This window comes from Nyctereutes procyonoides, unplaced genomic scaffold (genome assembly GCF_905146905.1).
Source record: "Nyctereutes procyonoides isolate TBG_1078 unplaced genomic scaffold, NYPRO_anot_genome, whole genome shotgun sequence".
Lineage (NCBI taxonomy): Eukaryota > Metazoa > Chordata > Mammalia > Carnivora > Canidae > Nyctereutes > Nyctereutes procyonoides.
This window is the reverse complement of record NW_026575041.1, coordinates 13,743,763-13,769,823: the sequence shown is the minus strand read 5'-3', so window position 1 is coordinate 13,769,823 and position 26,061 is coordinate 13,743,763. Positions and strand designations below refer to the sequence as shown.

Genomic DNA, 26,061 nt, shown 5'->3' with positions numbered 1-26,061 from the left:
GAGTCTTCAGTTTACAAACTGTTTTTCAAAATCCTGGCTTGTTTGGGGTGAATGCAGGTGAACAAGATTGAATTAGAGGATTCATGGTGTATACCCTAATTGATAGTAAGCCTCTGCACACGTTAAAAAAAAAAAAAAAGGAAATCTTAAGGAGAAATGAAATTGAAAGAAATTAGCTCTCAATTTTAGAGAGTGTATGTAAAGGGAAGTTAAGGTAGTATTCTATGGTAAGCACTTTGGAGAGAATTTTGACAGTTATTTTGAGAAGATGACCTTTGCATACATGCTGATCAAACAATTCAACCCTAAGTCTGTATAATGAGAAACTCTCCTGTGTTTGCCCAGGAAGACCAAGTACAAAGATGCCTGTGAAACATTGTTAATAATAGTGAGATTGGAAGGAGCTTAAACATCCTTAAAGAAATGGATACATAATGATATAGTAGGTCATTGAAATACTAGAACATAATTTTAAATGAATGAATTAGATTTGTGTGTACTAAATGGATAATTCTTGGGAAAAAGTTAAAAAGTACATTGGAAAAGAATATAGTATAATTTTTCTGCAAATTTAAAATGGGAAACAAAATTTGTACAGTTTATAGGTTATATATATATATATATAGAGAGAGAGAGAGAGAGAGAAGTTGTAAAAATGTGTGAATGATAGATACACACTTCAGGAAAGTGATTGCCTTTGAAGAGGGAAGGAATGAGATCGAAGGTGTGTTTCAATAGAGTTTTTAATCTTTTGTTTCTATAAGAAGTTCTAAAGTAAATATGGCAGTCTCCTTAATCTGGACACTCGGTAAGTGGAGGTCTATAATACTGTTCTCTTGTATGTTTATAAGTATTTTGTTTTCAAAAAGGTCATAAAAATTTGGGTCACCAGGTAGCTGTTCAAAGTAAAGATGCCACTTTAGCGTGATTAACTATAGCCCTAATATGCTGTAGTAAAGCCAAAATTACTATTCCAGGGTAAAAATGCCTGTTTCCTTTTATTTTGATTCTGATTCCAAAGCCATGCGCATTAGGCTTTAATAAATTCCTGTGTGTTGTGAAATATATGGATTATGCTTCTATTTCTGTTTAACGTAGTTAGTGGGACTCAGGATGAGAAATTTAAGCTAGATAAGCTTAATGTGTTAAACACTCCCCGCCCCCAATTCTCAAGTTAGAGTTTGTTGGATGGCATTACCTTAATTTGACATAATTATTTGTTTGTTTTCCAGCGTTTTATTCAGTATTTGGCTTCAAGAAACACGTTGTTTAACTTAAGCAATTTTTTGGATAAAAGTGGATTACAAGGTAAAGACAACTTACTCATTATAGAAAATCAACCCTGTATGATAATTAGTGCAGAGTTGAACTCTGTCCTTTAAAATACGGGGCCAAGTGTGAGAAGATTGATTTTACTTTCGTAAGAGAAGTAGTTCTCTAAGAAGTTAAAAATAAATTAGGCAATGGAATACCTTTTTCAAATAAAACTTTTTTTTCCCAAGTAAAACCTTATTATTCTTTTATTTTTTATTTTTTTTTCACATAAAACCTTAAATAGAGGGCAGCCCCAGTGGCCCAGCGGTTTAGCACTGCCTTTAGCCCAGGGCGTGATCCTGGAGACCCTGGATGGAGTCCCATGTCGGGCTCCCTGTATGGAGCCTGCTTCTCCCTCTGCCTGTGTCTCTGCCTCTCTCTCTCTCTCTCATGAATGAATAAATAAATAAAATCTTTAACAACAACAAAAAAATAACCTTAAATAGAAAACAGTAATATGTAATAGATAAAACTGGATGTGGGAGAAACTCTACTTACTTGTATTTTTATTTTTGCTTCCTCTTACTTCACTTGAATGTTAAGAGTCTATGGGAAATGATTTACAAACTACTCTAAAGCAGAGTATATGCGTTTGCCCAAATGAGGATTTTTTTGGTGTCTTTTACTAGCTACTGATTTTCTACTTTCTTAAGATGGAAATTAAGCACTTTTTTTTTTTTTAAGATTTTTATTTATTTATTCATGAGAGACACAGAGAGGTAGAGACACAGGCAGAGGTCCCTGCAGGACCATGACCTGAGCCACCCAGGCATCCCAAATTAAGCACTTTTAGTAATAAGGTTTTAGGACATTTATTCCTTTCATGTAGAGAATATTTTTTAGGCCTTTTATTTGAAGCTCATACTCTGTAGATATTATAAAGGAGAAAACTCAGTAATTAAAAGCATGTAATTCAATGGTTTTGACAAGTAATTTTGATCATGTATTTTGTTGGAGTCTGTGTATTATATATATGTGTATATATACGGGTTATTATACAGGGTGTATATAAATAAGCTTCTAGTCTAGTGAGTTAGGACTATGTACATCAAATAGCTAGAAACTGAATATGGAATAAGAATAATGTGGAAACAGTTCAGGGGAAGTGTCAGAGATTGAAAGATGGCAGGTATTCCTCTAGGAAGGAGGATAGAGTAGAGTTGATTAAAGGAAACAGTATAAACTAAAAGAGCTAGGGAATATGAGTATGTAACACCTTATAAAATATAGTAGTAGTTATGAGGTTATATGAGGGCAATCATTTTTTTTTCTATTTTGTCCTTTGATTTTTCTCCAGCAGTACTTTGTAGACACTTAAAGTATTTGCTGAATAAATGAATTGGTAATGATGTTAAAACCAGTCACTTTACATTTTTGTTATTCTTTTTTGGTATTTTCTTTTTAGAGTTGTAGAGATTATCAAATAAATGAAATTTGTTAGATGAAGATGAGCTAAAATAAAATGGGCCTGCTTTTTAATGAGTAGTAAAAATTTATAGACTTCCTTGAGCAAGGCAATAATTAAAATAGGTTGCTTTTTAAATAACATTGATTAGATCTTATGTTGCTGAAGTTTTCAAATATGATAATGAAAGAAAGTCTTAGAGAAAGTTTTATTGAAAATACCAATATAGTTGTTTCTTGTTGCACCTTAAACTCGCATATTGCCATTTTTCGTTGTACAGTAATTTTGTGGACTTTTTATAAGGTTGGCATATGTAAGTTTGGTTCAAATAAAAGACAACTGAAGATTTCATAAATATGAAAGTTATAAAATTGCTTAATGATTTGAAGAGGGGCATATGGTTCCATAGGAAGTTAAATTTGAATTAAGAGGTTATGAGGTTTAGCAAGTAGTGTTTAAGAGAACATGGTTTTTAATTCCAGTAAGAATGTTAATCAGAAGTAGAATAGAAATATTTTAGTGAAATTCTAAGGGGGGAGGTTTTCAAAGTCGCATATGACTACCTGACTTAAAACATGTGAGGTTTTACAGATTTTAATGTGATACTGTTCATTATTAGTCACTTAATTTATAGCATTGGATTGAGCTGAGATGCCAAGATATTATGGCTATTGGATGAAATGAGTTGGTTTTCTAAATGAATTGGTATTTTAATAATTTGTGAAAACATTTTCTGTTTCTTTTCTTGCAGGATATGACATGTCTACATTTATTAGGCGGTATAGTAGATATCTTAATGAAAAAGCAGTTTCATACAGACAAGTTGCATTTGATTTCACAAAAGTGAAAAGAGGGTGAGTTAAGCTTTCCCCTTTTTTTGGGTATCTGATGGATTTGACTATTTTAAAATGTAAGCCATAGAAATTAGTAGATTGAATTATGGAATGTCAGGCCAGTTTTAAAAGATGAATTTTATTTTTCTTTGAAGTATATAATATGCTTTTTGTGCTAGGATTTTTCTTAAAGTTCTTTTTAATTTTATAATAGTTTTATTGAGATAAAATTCACATGACATAAAATTCACCCTTTTAAAGTTATATAAGTGGGTTTTAGTATATTTACAAAATTGTGCCACATCACTGTTTAATTCCAGACTCTTTCATCATTCCTATAAGAAACCTCATACCCATTAGTGGTCATTTCCCATTTCTTTTTTCCTTCAGACCCTGGCAGCTACAAATCTACACTCTGTCTCTATGGATTTGCCTCTTCTGGATATTTTATATAAATGAAATCCTGCGTTATGTGGCCTTTTGAGTCTGGCCTTTGTCACGTAGCAAAATGTATTCAAGTTGTAGCATTCTTGTAGTGTGGATTGCTACCTGATACAGTCTGGTATCCAGGTTTTTCTTAGGATATATGAGAAGACCTCGGGAAAAAGGCACTAGAGACATTCGTAAGGGACATTGGTGACCCTTAAAGTTCTGAAGGACTGCCCTGAGGGGAATTTGGCTTCTGCAGAAATATTTTGGTGAATGCCTTTCTGAATTTCTCTGCTGCTCAGATATCTAAGCAGTTAATGTTTTCTTTACATTGTTCCCTTGAAATGTTAAATTACTAGACTGTAATGGAAGATTTAGTGCATGTAGAAATAACCCCTTAGTTATTTAAGCTTTTTTATTTTTTTAAGATTTTATTTGAGAGAGGGAGAGAGTGTGCCTATACCCACGCAGGGGTGGAGGGGGAGGGAGAACAGAAGGAGAGAATCCCAAACAGAAGCCAGGCTGAGCGTGAAGCCTAACACGGGGCTTGATCCCATGCAGAGACTGTCTTGACCTGAGCTGAAACAAAGGGTCAGATGTGTAACCTACTGAGTCACCCAGGCGTCCCTAAGCATTTTAAAACTGAACCTAAATATTCTATGTCACCATTCCAAATAAATAGGTGATTAGTTTGGAACTTAGCAAAACTAAATTTCACAGATTTTGTTTCCTTTATTTAAGTATTTTGTTGTTTGTAAGATGATAGTTGAAGAGTTCATCTTACAAATCTGGTTTTTAATTCCAGTATTCTGTCCAATGAACCATTTTCCATTTGGGCCTATATTAATATTTCACTGTAAAGTGTGATCAGTAAAACTAATCTTCAGCGTATTTGTAGATTTCAGATTAATAGATTTTTAAAATAATAACTTTTTTCCTAATCCTAAAGGCTACTTTTGAGATTAAGGCAAGTTGCTGCACTCTGTACTTAATAGAGCAAACTATTTGGCAGAGAACAGCTGTTGATTATGCACAATATATTTACTATTGACTTAAAGGAAGTTATTCTGAAAGGGAGAAGAAAATGAATCAAAGGAATCATAACTGAGTGAACCAAGAAGCACAAAATTGACAAGTTCACACAGATACACATACATACATATATATGTATCAGATTGTATACATAAGAAAGAAAAAAATATAGGGCATTAGGGTGTCAGTTGAGAGTGTGACAGCACTAAAATTTATTATATATCATAGTTAAACCTCAGTGAACTCTTTCAGTTTTGGAGAGCATTTGTGTGGTAAATAGTAAAGTTTTATTTATTAGAGTAATTTTATGTTTACAAAACTAAAAAGCTTTAAAATTGAGGCAGTATAGCAACCTATGTTGTAATTTGTAGGAAATGTTAATATTTTGGTGTATGTAACCGGATATATGCAATCTATAACAGAAGTAAATATATGTATGAATATACACAGAAAATCATGTAACAAGCCGGATTGCGTTATTCAATCTGTTCTTGTAGATCTGTTTCATTTTTTTGAAAGGCTATGGGATTATGTTCTTGGTGTACCTTTGATTTATTTTCATTTCTTATAAAAGCAATGCATTGACCATTTGTTTACATATTGTCATACTCTTAAGTGAAGTGTCCTGTAGAATAAATTTTGACTTAAATACAGTTATAAATACCTCTTCACTGTACTCTTTCATCCTTACGGAAAGGTATCTCGAGTATTCATTTTACATTGAGCAATTAATTCAATAAATGGTGATATTGAACCTCTTTCTCTCTTAAAATGCCATTCATGCTTTGTTCATTGCTTTACAATATTTTTTTGCTCCCTTCCCTATTGGGTATTTTATTCTTTCCTATTATGTTGAATGTTAAGAGGTCACAAGTTGTTTAGTCAGATAAATCTAGGTTTAAATTTTAGCTTCACTCCAGTTAGCTGAGGAATTTTAGTAACATACTTCAGCCAGCTTGCTGACTTTTTAAAAATAACATTATTTTGAAATAATTTCACTTCCAGAAATGCTGTAGGAATAATATAGATAACTTGTTTATACTTTAGTCAGATTCATCAGATTTTAATATTTTCTCACATTTGCTTAATTATTCTTAGCATGTGCATATACTTTTTGTTCCTGAACCATTTGAGAGTGGATTACATACCTCATGCCTTTTTATAGTTTTATATCCCATAATACTTCAGTGTATATTTCTAAGAACAAGGATCCTTTATTTACATGTCCATTAGCTTGCTAATTTTTTCCACATCGTGGCACATAAACTGATACTGTTTGTACAGGTCAGTGGGTTAAATTAAGAACACTTCTTGAGGCTGAAGGGTTAGGGATTAATGTCTTCTTGGTTCATATATAACCCATCTGTACTGTTTCCTCTGGCACAATTGGGAAGCCTTGACTTAAGCTCTAAATCATTTCATCTGTAAAATGTAAAATGGTGATGTTATTAGCACTTGTCTATAAGGATCGTAGAGGGAATTAAATATTGTATGTAGTGCTTAACACATGGCAAACACAAGCTTTTTGTGTATTAGGAAAATAAATTGTCATGAGTTACAAATATTTTTCTCTCTTTTTAAAACATTATTAAAAGTTTTAAAATCTTACATGATAAAAATTGTAAGTATTTTTATGACTTTTCTCTTTTTAAGGATGCTCAGGATGAGCTTTTCTACACCCCAAATGATCAATTACCTATTCGTGTTTTCGTTGTATATATTTATGGATTCAGTATTTCATGTCTAAGTCTTTGATTCATTTGGAATATATATCTTGGTATAAAAGGGGGGTGGAGATCAACTGTAATTTTTAATAGAAATAAATGATATTAAGAAATTAAAATGAATTATTGCCCCGTAATGGTTAAATGACTTCTATATACTGCCTTCTTTTATAAAGCTTCTTTTTTGTTATTTTGGTAAATACTTAATCATTCTTAAAGCATTCACTCAAACATTATTTCTTTGAGGAAATTTTATTTCTGTTGTTAGATTTTCTATAACACAAGGCAATATAACCTTAGTTATATCTTCAGGACTTATGACAGTGTCTGAACATAGATGGTAGGTGCTTAACTGTTTTTGAAAAGGTAACTACATCATTTGTAAACAGTATGTTAAACGGTTCTATGAAAAATGAATTCAGTAAATTGCCTGTAGACTTATCTTTTCAGTTGGTTGTTAAACATCAGTCTCTACATTTTCTTTTTGTTTACCATTTCACTTCTTGATAGTATTAATTTATTTTGAATTATCTTCAATTCTAACTTGGTTTGGTTCAAAGTATCAAGATACTGTTATATAATAAGCAAAAGACTGAATAATCCAGATATTTTCTGTAAATAAGGATATGGATGACCAGCCTTTATTCCATTGTTTTCATATTTGAGAAGGGAGTATCTGAATTTAATTATAATGTATTTAAAAGTCATAAAACTTGTGTTCTCCATGGAATATGAATTGTCATGTATTTAGTCTGAATCATATTCAAGCACTTGGGTTTGTCAATTACTCAAGTCTTTTAAAATCTAATATAAGAATTTGGTAACTTACAATTTTTCTTAATTGAGAAATTTGAAGTTCTTTGGAAAGAAATTAAGTAGGGGCTAGTGGGAGAAGGAGGAATCAAAATTGTCCTGACGGTTCCTGGTATGAGTCACTGGGGAGATGGGTACCTTTTATTGGGAAGATTTTGGAGTGGAATAGGGTTGGGCATAGTGGTAAAAAAAAAATTGAGGATTTAGTTTTGGAAATAATAGTTTGACATGTCTGCGATTTGTACAAGGTGAGATACTAACTTGGGACTTGAGAGTTCTGGTCTAAGAGTATAAGTATGTCTTTGGCATCTTGGGGATTTCTGTCTTGGGAATGAGTTAAGTATAGAACGAGAGGAACACCTTGAGATACAAAATGTGTATTTTAGAGATCAAGGAGCCAACAAGAGACTGAAAAAGTGATAGTGAAGAAAATACTGAGAAGTCTGATCAGATAATGTTAGACAAGTTCCCATTGGAGAAGCACTATGGAAATTCTGCACGATCTAAACATGAGCACTTTAACTGGAGTTGATTGGAAAGGGTTTTTTATTGGAAAGAATTAAATAGTGAATGAAAAGTGAGTGTGGAACTTTTTTTGAGAAGTATGCTTGGCTCTGAAAGACAAATGGTAGCTGAATGGGAATATGCTCTAGTGGATTGTGTATGTTTAAAGATCATAGTGCATTTGCCAGCATGTTTGTGGGAATGGTATAGTATAAAAGAAGAGATTAATGAGCTGCACTGTCCAATACAGTAGCTATTAACCATACGTGGCTAGTTAAATTTAAATGGATTGAAGTGAAGTAAAATACAAAATTCATTTCTTCAGTTGCATCAGCCATATTTTGGATACTCAATAGCCCCATGTGGCTAGTGGCGACCATATTGAATGGTGCATATATTGAACATTTCCACTATTGCAGATACTTCTGTTGGACAGTTCTGTGTTAGAGAAAAAGAGGACAACTAAAGGATTATTACAGAGTAGGATCCAGAGGACCTTTGTGACTAGTATTTATATTTCACAGAGAGAGAGAGAGAGATTTCCTCCATTCAATAGGACCAGTCCAGATAGATGTAGCTTTGTTGGTGAGATGACCAGACAACCTCTCTTTGTCATTTTCTATTTCTGAATGAAATATTTGGGAGTTAGGACCTGAGAGTTTGTGTGTTGGGCGTAGGGAGGCAAGGAAGGACAGATGAGAGAATTAGGTTTGAAAGTACTTAGAGGAATTCACTGGAGAAGGCTAAGAAGATTGCTGGCAATGACAAATCCTCATTTGGGGTTGATGATAATGAAATTTTAGAGTTTTACTAGCTTGCTCTGTTGTGTGGTTTTCTTTACCAGCACTTAACTGCTTAGCCAGGATTGTGAAATTGCCAAGTTACTGCAAGAGAGTTGAGAGTATTTGCACGGCAGTGATTACAATAATGATAATGTGGAACGTTAAGCTAGATGAAGGAAGTAAAAATGAAAAGGGTCAATGAGAAGAGTAGTGGTGGGGTTGATACAATGAAGTTTATGATGAAGTCAAATAGTTTTTGTGATGGGGATACTTGACCAAAGCAACTGGAAGGTTAAAGGGTTATTGTCATAGGATAAAGTGTCTAAATTTTATCTATTTCTCTTACTGGTGGTTGGGGGGTAGGAATAATGTGGTTTCTGGGGGCAATAAGGTCATGATTTGACCATAGGAATAGGGACTCTGGTCAGGGACTTTGAGATCAAGATGTTTCAACACCATGAAGGTGTTGAAATTAACCAAGAAAAACTGAGTCAGGATTCAGCCAGGAAAAACTGATAAAGAGGAAAGGATCAGCAGGTCAGAAATGATTTCAGCAAGGAGAGGAAGGAGAAATAAAAGACTAATGATGACTGATAAAATGAGAATGAGGTGTATGAGAATAAAAAAATGATGGTAGAAAGGAAGTGGTGTCCTCATGCCAAACTGCAGCAGCCAGTGGAATAGGACGTGTGGGGAAACTGTTGTCCATGGGTTAATACTTCTTACTGGAGAGAGTTATTGAACTAAAGATGGTAATAGTTGCCCAGTGTGTGTTCTTTAAACTCATTTTTGTCTTGCAAAATCAGTATTGTTGATTATCGTAGCTTAGTTGTTTTTCTGGCATCTGGAGTTGTGATTGAAGGGGTAGTAGCCCAGGGTACAGTGGCTATTTATAATTAAGTGTAGGTAGAGAAAATCTACACCTGTTGGAAGTGATTACAACAAAAGGTTACGAACAATACTGTTTTGGAGTCTAATACACCTGGGTTTACATAATGGCCCTACCACCTATTAGTTCTCTGACCATAGACAGTCATATATAATCTCAATGAACCTAGAACTTCATCATCTATAAAATGGGAAAAGTATCTATATGATTTTTTGTGAGGATTTGAAAAACATATATCAAACCCTTAATATGGAGCCTGATGTTCATTGTGTACCTCTTACCTAGTGTTTTTGGTACCACTTTTGTAAAATCCTGGTTTATTTTGATACTGCTAATTTATTTCTTGTATCTTTAGAAATATCTAAGGCAATATTCTTTTTGGAAATTTTAACAATATTTTATTTAAAAACATGTCTTTTAAGTATCACATATTTTAATGGCTTACAAGTCATTGCTGTTTGAGTCATTAAATAAAATACTTTAAATAAAGCAGTGCTGACATGACTTGAGTTCAGCCGCCATCATGTCCTGTTTAGTGATTTGAGGCCAATGATTTCTTCTTTTTTTTCAATTAAAAAAAATCTGTAGAACTACCCCTTACATGTATGAGGATCAGATTATTTCCTCATGTGAAGAATATGCTATAAGTCTCACTTTCATTTTTATGTCTCATGTTTTTACACTTTTTTTTTTTAGCTCCTTGATGTTGGATATAAAGCGTTTCCTGTTTTTGTCTTTTCTGTATGACTTTTGCTTGAGGTGTCAGGTTCAGTAATGACAAAAATGTGATGTTTCATAGCAGCTTGTTCTCTTTAAATAGAGAACCAGATGAGAGCTTAAAATGTAGATATAATAACAATTATTTCTTTTTTTAAAAAAACAGGGCTGATGGTGTTATGAGAACAATGAACACAGAAAAACTCCTAAAAACTGTACCAATTATTCAAAATCAAATGGATGCCCTTCTTGATTTTAATGTAAGTTGATTGTACAAATGCTTTTATAAAAATTTAATATTTAAAAAATATAATTGGTCAGAGTCTTTATTCTCAAGTTTTCATAAACTCTAATTTTTTCATGTTAATATTCTGTTTGGCTCAGAATTTTCTATAAATGTGATTCCCCAATCAGATTACTTGGTATTTTTATGATTCTTTTTTTTTTTTTTTTTAGATTTTCTCTCATTTCTTTGCTAGTGTTTCTTGAGCTCTAGAATTATAAGGGTATACAAGCTAAAGAAAGTGATAGAGAGGTGAAGGGATTTTTCTGAAAATCTTTCTTTGGTAATGGTTTTTAGGTTTTAAAAATGTATACAGATTTTCTTCATGAATAGCCAATTTAATATTACACTTCTGTCTGCATTGTAGGACTCAAAGCATGTCAGTTATTAACAGATACAGGGAAGTTCAAGTACACTTGTACACCCTGCTATATATATGTATATATACACACATGTGTGTGTGTGTGTGTGTGTGTATTGCTGAAGAGCATTGTGTTCCCTGGAATTTTTGTTTTAATGACCATTATTTAAACCTAATTGCTAACTTTGTCATTTGTAATATGTTAGGTGTTACAGCATTTTCAAGTCTATTCTTTTGGGGGGCATCTATTTTTAGCTATTTTATTTTAGAGTTTATTAGTACAAGTTAGTAATAAAACTGACAATTTCATGCTCAAATAGATTTTTTTCTTTAACTTATACTATTAACTGATAGTCTTTAAATTACTTGAGGACAGGGACCAGGTTTGCTTTTTCTCTGCTGTGTCTTCATTGTCACGAGTGTGTGGCACATAGAATGCATGTTCAGCAAACATTCAGTAAATGAATTCTATAGATGCTTCATAGACTAGAACAGGTTATTAAACTATGGTCTCTCCCGCCTGTTTTTATATGGCTTGTGAGCTAAGAATGATTTTTACATTTTTAAATGGTTGAAAACAATTTTAAAAAAGGAATATTTTTGACAGGTGAAAATTATATGAAATTTCAATTCAATTTCTGTGGTAATATTTTTAGAATATAGCCAGTCTTGTTGGTTTACATATTGTCAATGGATGCTTTTCCCATGTAATAACGGAGTTGAGTAGTTGTGACAGAGACCATGTAGCTTGCAAAATCTGAAATACTTACATTCAAGTCCTTTACAAAAAATGTTTGCTGATGCCTAGTGTGGAAAACATAGGGGACTGATGTAACTACTGAGCTTTATTTTGGTTATTATTAGAGAGAGGGTCCAACCATGAAACTTTTTCACCTAATATGTTATGAATACTTTTATAAAACTGTGTGTTTTTTTTGTGTCTTTATTGTCCTTAATTACATGTAACAATTTACCTGATCTTCCAATTGACAGATTTAGAGTTTTTTTGATTTTTTAAATTCAGAAAACGAATGAGAAAAAAACAGAAGGGGGAGATACTAAATGCTATTTGTGTGTTAATGTTTATATACACATTTGTAAACCTAATTCTATAAAGTTAATGCCTAGAAAAATAATTTGGTGGATCAGACATTTAAATTTTTAGTAAATATTGCCTGCTTACATTACAAAAGGATTAAGCCCAGTCACTTGTCAAATGGTGCCTGTTTTTCTTCCTCCTTTTGGCATTGAATAATAGCTTGGTTTTGATTATTCTGTACCTACTAGTCTAGTACTCTAGAAAGGATAGTTCAATAATTTATTATATGTTAATTTTCCTGATAAGTGAAGTCTTTTCAACATGTTATTAATCATAAGTATTTATTTTGCTAATTGTCTGTCATTTAGTTTATTATTGGGATTCCCTACAATGGAAATCAGCCTTGTTAGATATTTTGCAAATATTTACCAGTTTTGATATTTACCATTCAGTTTTGTGCTTATCTTTTTCTATACCTAAAAACAAGTTAATTGGCTCATCCTTTTGATTCATTTCTTGAAATAAAACTAAAGGTATTTCTTATATTCTTGATAGGTGCTATTTTTTTTTGTTACAGCATAATTCAGTAATAATATTCTTTATGTGTAAGGTACTGTGCTATTTATAATTACTATATCATCAGTTCTCCCATAATCATATGAAATAGAAATATTACCATAACCATTTTGAAGGTGAGTTTGTTTATAATATTGGGAAAAGGTGTATTTAAAAAAAAAATACGTTTCTTCTACCTAGCTTAGCTTTGTGCTAAGGTGATTGCCTAGGAATCTCAGAAGTTAAAGGATATTTCTGTTCTTTGTGAACTATTTCTGAATTAAATTGAATGTTACAGAATTTTTGTTTGTGCCTTTTACATAAATCTAAACTCTTCAGATTTTTTAATACTATATGGATGTAACTCTGGTTGCAAGGAATAAATATCTTTTTCTCTAATACACCTAAATATTTGAATTACTGTATTTTCATTTGAGGGAAGTCATTGTCATTTAAAACATAAGATTAGCTCATCTTTTTTTTTTTTTTTTTCTCATTTTTCCCCAGGTTAATAGTAATGAACTTACAAATGGGGTAATAAATGCTGCCTTCATGCTCCTGTTCAAAGATGCCATTAGACTGTTTGCAGCATATAATGAAGGAATTATTAACCTCTTGGGTAAATATTGCTATAGTTTATTTGTTTATTTGTTTTTTTTTTTAATATTTCTTTGAGAGAGAGCAAGCAAGTGAGCATAGGCCAGGGGGAGGGCAGACGGAGAGGGAGAAGCAGACTCCCCTCTGCACAGGGAGCCGGATGTGGAGCTTGATTCTAGGACCCTGGCATCATGACCTGAGTGGAAGGTAGATGCATAACTGACTGAGCCAACCAGGCGCCCCAGTATTGCTGTAGTTCAAGAACATTTTATTCATTCATTCATTCATTCATTCATTCATTCGAGACACAGAGAGAAAGGCAGAGACATAGGCAGAGGGAGAAGCAGGCTCCATACAGGGAGCCTGATGTGGGACTCGATCCTGGGACTCCAGGATCACGCCCTGTGCTGAAGGCAGATGCTTAACTGCTGACCCACCCAGACATCCCAACATTTTATTTTTTTTATCTTGTGTTCTATGGATAAATAATATTGTCTGACTTGTTACTTAGAGCTGTGTAATCACTCATTGGGATATTCATTGATATTATATGTCAATAAATTATAATAATTTATTTGGAGAAGAAATTTTTATACCTGGTTATCTATGTTAAGTGATTAAATACATATTTTTTATAACTAGAATGTTCAGCTGAATGAACTTTGTGTTTTTAATTTTTTTTTAAAGATTTACTCATTCATTTTGGAGAGAACGAGCATATAAGCGGGAGGAGGGGCCAAGGACAAAGGAGAGAGAGAAAGAATCCCCAAGCTGACTGCCCACTGAATAGGAAGCCCTATGCTGGGCTCCATCCCAGGGCCCTGACTTCATGACCTGGGCTGAAGCCAAGGCCCTGCTGCTCAACCGAATGAGCCATCCAGGCACCCTTAGATGAAGTTTGTTTTTAGATATATCTGTGTTTTTTTCCTTGTCAGTTTTATTATTTTTAGAAATATGGAAAAAAATATATGGGCTCCTGGGTGTCTCAGTGGTTGAGCATCTACCTTTTTTTTTTTTTTTAAGATTTTATTTATTCATGAGAGACGGAGGGGGGGGGGTCAGAGATACAGGCAGAGGGAGAAGCAGGCTCCATGCAGGGAACCTGACGCGGGACTTGATCCTGGGTCTCCAGGATCACGCCCTGGGCTGAAGGTGGCGCTAAACCGCTGAGCCTCCTGGGCTGCATCTACCTTTGGCTCAGGTTGTGATCCCAGGGTCCTGTGATCAAGTCCCACAATCAGGCTTCCCACAGGGAGCCTACATCTCTCTCTTCCTATGTCTCTGCCTCTCTGTGTCTCTCATGAATAAATAAAATCTTAAAAAAAAAATAAAAATCTGGGCACCCCGGTGGCTCAGTTAGTTAATTAAGCATCTGCTTTCAGCTCAGGTCATGATCCCAGGGTGCTGGAATTGAGTTCCGCATCAGGCTCCTACAGCCTGTTTCTCCCTCTCCCTGACACTCCCCCTGCTTGTGCTCACTTTTCTCTCCCCCCTCCCCCTATCAAATAAATAAAAATCTTTAAAAAAAAAAAAGTGAAAGAAATATAAAAATCCTTTAAAATTAAGTTGGAGTTTTTTCTCTCCCAGAAGAATCTTACTTCCTCGCAATTTACGCCATGAAGAATTTTAATTATAAATAGATTTTTTTCTAAGCCTAATTTTAAAATTGATAATTGTTTTAAATTCATTAAATATTTAGTTTTTGGTATGCCCTTTATTTTTGAGGCATTTTAAAATTGTGTGTATTTATTATTTATAAAATGCAGTTAATTTTGCCTAGAAATGATCTTTTTTTTCCTGTGGGACTTAGATATAGTAGACAAATAATAGTCTGGAAAGGGTGCCTAAGTGTCAAGTATCAGATATCAAATGTGTTCACTCCAGTGTGCTTGTTCTCCCTTGTCTCCCCATTTAATAGGCTTGTTAGGAATGCTTTAATGTGTGAAGATAGGGAAATTTGGCTTATTTTTTGCATAAGTAAAAGAAGGTTTTCTACACAGTTTTCGAAGTCAGTCTTAATGCCCTATGATTAGTATAAATAAAGCTCTTTAGCTATTTATGTAAGTTTAAGTGAGTTTTCCAAGTGACAGTTGGACATGTTAAAGTTGCCATCTTTGTTAATATATTATTAGTAAGAATATCTGGAAGTAGAAGTTACTGCTGTTTTAAATGGAGAGAAGTATATGTTAACAAAAATGCAAATTATACTTAGGGAATTGATGAGGCTGAAGAAATATAGAACAAACTAGTAATATGAATGTCAAATAATTTTTCTATTTTAATATAATAGCATTTCTGTTTTAATTTGCTTTAAATGTCTTAAGCTATTTGAACACTGCTATTTTTCCTGTAGGGTGAGTGTGTTCTCTGAGACACCTCTATGTGATTTCTTTGGAGCTGTTATTTAAACCTTTTCCCTTTTGAGTGTTCTGTTTTGATGTGAATAAAAGTATTTTTACATTTACTTTGGCAGAAAAATATTTTGATATGAAAAAGAACCAGTGCAAAGAAGGTCTTGACATCTATAAGAAGTTCCTGACTAGGATGACAAGAATCTCAGAGTTTCTCAAAGTTGCAGAGGTAAGCTGCGTTTAAGTAGATTTGTCTTCTGACTTGTTTTTATTTATTTATTCATTTATTTATTTATTTATTTATTTATTTATTTTTTGTTTATTTATTTATTTTTGTCTTCTAACTTGTTAAAGAAATATGGCATCATCCAAATGAAAGAAACATCGTAAATATAATGAAGTATATATTCAGACATATATATCCATGTTGTATTGAATTCTTTGTTATGGTATGAGTATGATGTGATATTGAATAAGATATGTCCTGTATATTTAATTCAATATTGAATATTGAAAGGTAATCTATTTTTAAATAGCTTATTTCTCTATAAAATCGGGTAGGTGGCATATAATGGTGGCAGAGATTTTTATGTTTGGTGTTAGCCATATATTTTAGCATATTTATCCTTTTATGTGGTAGAGAATATTCAGTGAGTACTTATCTTTTTCCTCCAGTGAGACTTGCAACTAGAGTCACGTGGTTCACCATGCTTTGTTTCCCTACAGAGGTGTATTTAGTGTATTTATTATCATTGATTATGAAAACCATGAATGTAAGTTATAGGATAATTTTATAAATCTGTTTAAAAAATTATTTTCTGACATTGTCATAGAAGGCACTTACATTGTGATAATGCTTGCAGATATTATCTTGCTTCCACAGAGGCAACTCTCAAAAGTGTTTTTCTTTGTTTTCTCTTTCTCTCCCCTCTACTCATCACCAGTAGAGATGTCTAGCTAGGATAATTCTGACTAGGCTATAATTGATCAATTATATCAAAGTAGTTAATTTGGCCAGCAAGTTGGTGATTGTAGCTCTATTACCATAGTGATATTTCATTCTAACAGGATGGTGAGAACTTTGAAGAAAATAACTTTACGTTAGCTATTTTATGAAGTCTACTGGAGTTTATATTGGATTTAAAGTATCTCTCAAGGAGAAATCAATGTCCCCCCCCCGCCCCCCGTTTCTTTTGCATCAGTCATATACTAAAACCAGAAGGTAGTGTTTATGCTATGTTTCCAGTAAATTATTTAAATGTCTTAATTTGTTGACTTTTCACCTTAGCTTCTTACGTTCTTTACATTTAATAGTTCCTGACTTAAGTTTTAAGCCTTTATTTACCTCCAGTTCTTCTAGTCTGAGATGAAATAGACCTCTGCTTCATATGATGTGAGAAATAAAATATTATTTCATGAGACTGTTTTTGGGCTTGCAATTTCATTATGAGACCTTAGTCCTTGGATTAAAGGCACAAGTAACGTTTCAAATGTGTTTGGAGGGGACTCATGTATCACTTAGTGATTAGCTATTAAGATCTTAGCATGAATTGTTTTATCAAATTTTCTGATACCATTCTGGGACTGGCCCTTGAGAGATTGAGAAAAGGAAGAGAGAATAAGAATAGATAGAAAATGAAACATAGCATGGCACCTGGGTACCTCAGTGATTGAGCATCTGCCTTTAGCTTAGGTCGTGATCCCAGGAGCTAGGGATCAGGTCCTGCATTGGGCTCCCTGTGAGGAATCTGCTTCTCCCTCTGCCTGTGTCTCTGCCTCTCTGTGTGTCTTTCATGGATAAATAAATAAAATCTTAAAAGAAAAGAAAGTGAAACATAGCTACAGTGAGGGGAAATATTTTTTTTAATTTGGGTGCTAGAAAAAGTAAGAATGGTTTTTATCATTTTGCCTAGTGCCTGAACATCATGAGAGTGTGCTGGAATTGTCTTGTGTTGATAGATATATCTTGGTTGGAGATCATTTGGTGTTTGTATAAAACCTGGCCTACTCGTGTAACATAGGTTTTAAAAATTGTTATCTGTGGTGATTGCCAGGAAAAGCATTCTTTATGGAGAAAGACAAAGTCATTGTCATCAGGTTTGTTCCTTAACTTCTTTTAATGCCTCAGAGAACTTGTTTGTGGTCAGCCTTTCTTTTTCTTGTCATACTGTTTTTGTAAAACATAAAAGTGATGAATTTTTCAGATTGTAACAAGGTAGCTTAAAAAGGTGCTTAGAAGATGTAGAGATGGTAACTTAATAGTTCTTATTGAATTTCCTAACTCTAGTTCTTTTCCTTTTATGACTTTTAGAGCCATTAAAGAACAGCCCTTGGAAATACTGAATGATACCTCTGGAGATTAAATATTCTTCTCCTTTTAAAGATATCTAGAATATTATTCAGAGTACTAGCCATAAGTTTCATTTTCTAAATTTTATTTATAATGCTTTATTATAATTTTGTTCATTAAATACAATGCTGCTGCTTCTTACAGCAAGTTGGAATTGACAGAGGTGATATACCAGACCTTTCACAGGTAAGCATATTGCTATTCTATCAATTCACTGGCTGCTATCTTTCACTGTATTGCTAGGTGTGAAGGGTACCAAAGATGAATAATCCCCAGCTTCTACTGTCGAGATCAGTAATTTTTCGTGACAGATTTTAACATGATTATTGCTGACTTTTCTAACATTATGATCTCTTCATCTCTTAGGTTGGTAGACCTAGCCACTACTAGAGCATTCCTTTAGTTTCTTTCCTTTAGTCTCTCCAGTTCAAAGCCCAATTTTAATTCATGGTAGTTAAATATCTAGACTTTCAGGTCAGATATACATTAGACCCTATGTTGGCTCCTGATATATATCAGATATGTGATCTTAGGCAAATTATTAAATTTTCACTCTCAGGTTGTTCATTTATAAAATGAATATATAATATTAGTGTCTTCCTCATAGACTCAGTAATTACATACAAGGTAGCTAGCAAGGTGCCTGTTGTGCCATAATACATTTTTAAATGTTAATCACTTCAACAACATTCTCCTCATCATCTCTGACAAGAGCTCTTGGAAGTCTTAGGCATTTTGTTGAGATTAGGGAGTGGTGCACATGTGTTCTCAGTTCAACATAGAAGTTAATGTTATAATCTAATATTTCTGGCTTTAATTGGTTTTTATGTATCTTTCTTATACTAAAGTCTTGTATATAGAGAGAAAATACAAAATGAAGGATATTGTTTAAGTCCTAATTGGTAGAAAGATTTAGATTCCTATAATCCAATAACTCTTTATTTCAAATCCTGTAGATAACATGGGGCAAGTAAATGCCACTGATGCATTTGCTTCACTCAAAGATAATGAACAATTCCTTTTCAGCTCCCTGAAATGGTTGCCTTTTGAAAGTAATTAGATAAGATTTGATATACAGCCTTCACAGTCCAGTCTTTGTTTTTTAAAACAAAACTGAGCTAAATATCTATTTCAATAGAATTTGGTAACTGTAAACATTTGTGTTAATCAGCACACCATTCAGTATATAGATCAGTTCCATCATGCCAATTCTCAAGTCTCCTCTGGTCACTCCCTAGTCCTCTCCATAAATCACTGTTTTGATTTCTAATGGCATAATTTTATCAGATCGTGAATGTAATATCTATATTATAAGTCATGCAAGTATTTTTTTAATCTGGCTTCTTTAATTAATAAAGATAATTATTAATTAATAATTAAATTGTGTTTTGAGCTCTGTCCATCTATTGAATGTATTGTTAATTCATCCTTCCTTATTGTTAAATAGTATTCCATTTTGTGACTTCACTACAGTTTTGTTTATCCATTCCCATATGTTAGACTTTGGGATTATTTGTAGTTTCTTACTATTGTAAGTAAAGCTGCTTAAAACATTCTTAAACAAGTCTTTTCTTGTAGAGATAGGTTTTTATGTCTCTTGGTAAATAATTCAGAATGGAATTGGATAGTTAAACCAGATATATTTTTAACTTCATAAAAAGAAAATTTAGTTCCTTTTTCAAGATCTGAAAATTCAGATCCTTTTTCAAGGTGGATGAATTTTGACCAGCATTGTATGAATTCCATTTGTTCATATCCTCATCAATGTTTGATGTTGCTAGTCTATTTAACTTTAGCAGTTCTAGTGGGTAAGAAATTCTATCTCATTTGCATTTTCTTGATGCTGGTCTGTAGTTTTAATTATCCATCACTATTCAGAAATAATGTTTGCATACTTTCAGTTACTCAGCAAGTATTTATTAATTGCCATATGTCTAGCTTTTAGGAGTATGTTTTTATTTAAAATTCCAATAAGTTAAATATTTAAAAAATTACTTGCAGGAGCCTCTTAATATTTCATGTTTCTCTAGTGTCAGTTTTTTTAAATTAAATTTTTAATTTAAATTCAGTTTGCCAACATACAGTATAACACTCAGTGCTCATCCGTCAAGTGTCCTCCTTAGTTTCTGCCACCCAGTTACCCCATCACCCAGGTAGTCTCAATTTTTATATATATTTTTATGTTTATTAATGCCCCTTACCTGGTGATGCTTATGTAATAAAAATACTGTTATTCTTTGGTAGCTAAAACTCCACTGTTAATTAGTTCATGAGGAATATACCTATTTTTGTTACTCTCATATGTTAGATGACAGTATTTTTTTGACGAGTTATCTAATTATTGTGAAAATCTTAACTGTTTGTACAATTTTAGGCCCCCAGCAGTCTTCTTGATGCTTTGGAACAACATTTAGCTTCCTTGGAAGGAAAGAAAATCAAAGATTCTACAGCTGCAAGCAGGTACATTATTCTTTGTGGGGCAAAGAGCAGGAGTGATGTTTCTGAGAGAGTTGTTGAATCCAGCTTTAATTCCAAGTTATTTAACTTCCCCTTATCTTGATTTAATCATTTATAGAATGGGCTTAATAGCATCTGCCTCATAAAGTTGCTGTCAAGGATTAAATGGGGTTAACACATGTAAATTCTTGGAATAGTTTCTGGTCTTCCAATAGATGTCAGCATCTCTTAAAATAATAACACTGACTCTTTGGTTTGCAATTGTATTCATAGTGTCAGTATTTCTTTTAAAGGTGGTAATGCATTAATTCACATCCTCTCTTATACCTTTTTACAAACTGACCCTCACTATAGCCCAGTGACATGTAGACAGTAGTAATTCTGAGACTCAAGCCTACAATGTCTGACATCAAATTTCATCATCTTTTTCAAAATCTAATTCACATGGGTTAATTATTGATGTATTTTATTTAATCAGTCTGCTTGGCTTTGAGCTGATCTGCAAGACTAAAAACCAGTTAACCTAGCAAATTGAAAATAGCACAGCTCATCTCATATTGACTTTGGAACATGAGTTTTGTGTTGGGTGGTGACTTGAGTAATTCTCATGGTTTTTATGAAGATTTTCTCTATTTTAACAGTATGAAAAAGTTTTGTATAAAATACTTATAATGAGAACTTAACTTTTTTTTTGAGAACTTAACTTTTCTTTAGACTTTTTGATTGTTTCAGAATTTTTTTTTTGTGGCAACAAAATTTAAGTAATTTTTAAAGGAAAATGTTATTACTGGATTTTAGTACTTTTTAATTCCAAATTTGTTCTTTGAACTTTCTAGTAGATTTTTAGAAGCATAAGCCAAATTATATGGCTTATTTGAGAAAGTAATGAAAAATATAGCCAAGTAGTTCAGGTACATTGGTTTAATAACTTCATACTTTTTCATAAAATACTGGGTTTCTTGCATTTCTATCACAACTATATTACTCTTCCTTTGTCTTCTGAGTTGTATGTTTATAAAATTGATTTTACATAAAATTTGAATAGTTTTGCCACTTTTATACTTACGGTAGAAATTAATGATGTTTGGCATATGATAAAAGGAAAATGAATAAAGGTCATGAGGAGTAGTTCTTCCGGTTAGAATTCTTTACTGCATGTGTTTATGTTGCTTAGAATTGACATTTGGGAATTTAATGGATAAGGTTTTGATGTATAAGGGAAAGGAGGTGATTTGCTGTTAATCTGCCAGTGAGATGATGCATTGTGCATATGTGTTATATGTTTGAAAAGGAAATTCTAGCTTGGCAAAAGGGTAGCGATAGAAAGGAGGTATGTCAGGTGGACTAATGACTGAAATAAACTTGATCTTCCTTTGAAGGAACCCATGGTCCTCTGGGAACAACACGTCTTTGGGTGTTCTTATAAGGGAAACATATCTAGACATATTAATTATTACTAGTTCTCATGTTTTAATGTTCCTGTAGTAGTAACTGCCAAAACCTAGACTGTAAATTGGCAGAGTAATTTACTGTGAGAAACTCAATACATTTTATCCAGTAGGGATTTTTTAGGAGCACATGAGGTCTTTTCTAATTGGATTGGTTCCCTCCCTTGGGACTTGGAAGAAGGAGTGTCCCTTACCATTATTGTGAACCCTTTCCAAAGTCTAATAGTTTAGAAAGCAGTGAATGTATAAATTAGCTAATGGCTAATAATCCTGTGTCCTTGGGTAGAATATTTCGTCTGAAGTACTGATTTTTGCTCTGTAAGGTAAGTTCATAATTGTAGTGCTTATCTTTGGCCATGTTGCCAGACCATTTCATAACGGGGTTGCAAAAGCCAAATTACCTTTGTCCAATTACCTAGGGCGACAACACTTTCCAATGCAGTCTCTTCCCTGGCAAGCACTGGCCTGTCTCTAACCAAAGTGGATGAAAGGGAAAAGCAGGCAGCATTAGAGGAAGAACAGGCTCGTTTAAAAGCTTTAAAGGTAGGTGTTTGTTTGCATTCTCCTTACTGGGAAAAACAACAAATATAGATGTTCATCAAGTAATTGGGGCCTCTTAATAGACTAACAGAATTGAATGTTTAGTAATCCAAATGGAGTTGAAGCTCAGTAATAGTCTGATTTTTCATCCTGACATTGAATGACTGATGAAACAGTGAATAGCTTTCTGCTATCAGAATAAAATTGGAACGTGCTTTTTTTCAAGGTCTTACAACAAATGTGCTTTCTGGATTTCTTAAGCTAGTCCCCTTTCTCAACAGGAACAGCGCCTAAAAGAACTTGCAAAGAAACCTCATACCTCTTTAACAACTGCAGCCTCTCCTGTGTCCACCTCAGCAGGGGGTATAATGACTGCACCAGCCATTGACATCTTTTCTACCCCTAGTTCTTCTAACAGGTAGGTAGAGGAGATAAAGATTACCTTACATACATAGCTCTAAAGATTTCTCAGAAATGTTACACAGCTTTTCAGATTTAGTGTATGATTTTTATTCATCAATTCACACAAAGGAAGTGATGATAGTGGTATAATTAAGAGTTTATATTTTGCATATTTAGGAAACCAAAGATGGCTGAATTACAAATTTATACTATTTGGAATGTAGTTTCATTTATGTATGTGGATATATAATCTGTTTCATAGTATCCTTTCATTGGATATTAAATGTCTTACTTGTCAGTTTCCAGCTGTTAAAACTCAGTAATCTGGAGCATAGTTAGATAGTTGCCAGGTTTCTGTGGCATTAAAGCCTACCAGACCAACTTCAATAATTTTGTTGCATAATTGAAGCTACTTATCAATGGAACTTACTATTTCCAGGCAAATTAGATTAATTGACTTTTTCTAAATTTGTCCTTTTACCTCAGAGTAGTTAAAGGCTAAGTTTGGAAGTCAGATTCTGGTTTGAATCTTGGCTCTGTTATTTCTTAATTTAAAAAAAAAAAAAACCTGTTTCCAAATAAGATGTATAGTATGGCACAAATTGAGTGGTTCTCAATCTTTATTAAGCATCAGAATCACCTGGAGAGTATCTGAAGCCATAGATTTCTGAGCCTCACTCCCAGAGTTTCTGATTCAGTAGGTATAGGGCAAGGCCCAAGATTTTTCATTTCCAGTGAATTCCCAGATTGCTAGTATAGGATTTTAATACCATGCTTAATTAAATTAGCACATGGTAAATGGTCCATAGAGAAAGATAGAGTTTTCTTTGATTTTGTTGTTGCTGTTTATTGTATTAACTCCTCCTTACAAGGTCTTCCCTCCCACCTACTGAGTCCTGTCACAGCTCAGTGTAACTTTTACTCAGTCGCTACCTCTTCCCTAAAGTCTTTAGTAGATGTTTGTTGAACTTAATAGTTTTTCCTTCAGCTGTATAATTTTTTTTCTTGTTTATTTTGTTTGTTTTTTTTTTTGTATACTACCTTTTAGAACACTGAACCAGTGAAATGTCCCTACTTCGGGACCTTGTAAAGAAGTCTATCTTAGGAGAGAGAAATGGAAAAGATGTTTGAGAATGGAACAAGTTATTAGATAAAGAACTACTTTGTGTTTCATTTCACTTAATACATGACCTCAAAGTATTTACCTTTTTAATTGTAATTGAGGACAAATCTTACAGCCTATTATAAAATATTTCTTGCCTATTCTGTTTTTTTTTTTCCTCAGCACTAAAAGCGTTTGTATTCTTATTTATCTATTAAAACTTTTTTTTACATCTAAAAGACATTTTGTTTTTGAGTAAGTTAAAAATATCTGTGCTATAGTACACACAATGCTTCAATCATGGAAACTCTGGGATCTTTTTTTGAATTGTTATTCCTTGATCACATAAAAGGTATAAGTGGTGCCCCCCCCACCCCGTTGTGTAAGGGGGATGGTGGCTCTGTTATAAGTTTATATCATACATATATGTGTATCTTTTTCCTGTTTTGTTGGTATGTTTGGATATTGAAGAAAAGAAGTGAGTTTGACAGATATTTTACTTTATTAGGGGCATTAATATTACAAATGTAATTGACTTTTTTTGAAGATGAAAAGTAAGAAAACAAATTTCCTTAAAAAAATTAAAATTACCATGATGATTTATATTTCAGTTCATTTCAGTAAGGAAATCAGTATTTTCCTGGGGGACTCACTAATCTTTCCAGAAGGGCTATAATTACTTGAATCCTGTATAAACTTAAAATATAGTACTTGAATATTTTTTCCAACCCTCCTTAGAAATATGCTGTTATAAATAAAAAATACTATTGTGTAAATATAAAGGGTATGCAACTGTTATTTTGCTGAAACTGTTCCTCCTTTTGAGGTTTACATTATTGGGGCCTTTTCTCACTTTTAATGTTTTGATTCAGTGGGCAGGAGAAAGGAAATGGCTGATATAGCAATATTTACCTAATAAATCAGTCATCTTTTCAAAATATTTTCCTAGCACATCAAAACTACCAAATGATCTGCTTGATTTGCAACAGCCAACTTTTCACCCGTCTGTACTTCCTATGTCAACTGCTTCTCAGGTAGCAAGTACATGGGGAGGTAAGCATTAATGAATTCTGTCTTATATGTTGTATAGGCCTTTCCCCTTCCCTTTCTGTAGTGCTTCATTTATTTGTGTTTTTTGGTCACACTTGATACATGAGAACTTGAAAATTACTAAAATGGCAATAAGGTCACTTTGTTCCTGAAGACATTTTCATGTGTTTGTAAATGTAATTTTAGAATTTTCTGTTCAATTATGAAATGAAGTTTTAATGAAGGTGAAGAGGAAGGACCCAGTCAGTGTATGCTGAAGTGTGAAATCATTTTTTCAATGTTAAATCTCTGTTGCATAATCAGAAAATGCCTAAGGGTTATTTTGCTTTTGGTATAGAAAACAAGTGACTTAAGGAGAAAGAAAACCCCTGTCAGGTAAATATATGATGAGGTTCTAATAAAACTCATATGGTATTACCAAGCCGTGAACTATGTTCTAACCAGGAATGTCATGACAATCTTTATGCTACTTGTATTCAAAACTTGTGTTTAGTTCGGACCTGTAGGATTTTCATATTCAAATAATTTTCGCCAAATAGCAACCAGGAGTGTTTGCTGCCTGGAGTAGTTCTTTGATCTTAATGTGACAATATCATGATCATTGACATGGTATCTTTGAGGGATTGAACCTAGTCCCTGTCAATTTTTAACCAGTTTGGCTTAGACATACATATAGTATGTTTTCAAGTTATTTCATTTGGTTGTTTTTGGTGCTTCCGTTTTTATATATGTATTTTACAAATGCTCAAAAATTATTTGGGAGTAAAAGGGGAGATATTCTGAGTAAGGATACCGTCTACAGAACAATAGAGAATGGCAAGCTACCTTAAAATTTTTATTGGCTCACATGTAAAATTTGAATCGATCTGCTTACCTCTCATAGCAAGATAAATTAATTGTTCTAGTGAATGTTTATGTTAATATGAATTAAACTTGTTTCATCTATATTTTAATGATTCAAATTTTAAGAACATTTTTTCATTATTTTTTATAGTTACTTGTTGAGGCTCTATTTAGTATAATAGAATGTAATCTCTGTGAAGGCAGGAGTTTTAAAATATTTTGTTCAATCCTATATTATCAT

The 26,061-nt window shown here is 33.1% G+C and overlaps 1 protein-coding gene across 8 annotated transcripts in view; it reads left to right on the top strand.

The window, feature by feature from the left end:
- The window catches only part of PICALM (phosphatidylinositol binding clathrin assembly protein), a 100,653-nt gene that overhangs the window by 37,345 nt on the left and 37,247 nt on the right, over nt 1-26,061 (top strand). For all 8 annotated transcript variants that reach the window (XM_055320335.1, XM_055320333.1, XM_055320334.1 and 5 more), the window contains exons 3-12: nt 1,233-1,308; nt 3,471-3,573; nt 10,609-10,702; nt 13,188-13,299; nt 15,751-15,857; nt 18,123-18,164; nt 20,353-20,438; nt 22,303-22,426; nt 22,705-22,841; nt 24,877-24,980. In XM_055320335.1, coding sequence (XP_055176310.1) covers nt 1,233-1,308; nt 3,471-3,573; nt 10,609-10,702; nt 13,188-13,299; nt 15,751-15,857; nt 18,123-18,164; nt 20,353-20,438; nt 22,303-22,426; nt 22,705-22,841; nt 24,877-24,980 — 985 coding nt within the window. The remainder of the gene's footprint in view (nt 1-1,232; nt 1,309-3,470; nt 3,574-10,608; nt 10,703-13,187; nt 13,300-15,750; nt 15,858-18,122; nt 18,165-20,352; nt 20,439-22,302; nt 22,427-22,704; nt 22,842-24,876; nt 24,981-26,061) is intronic.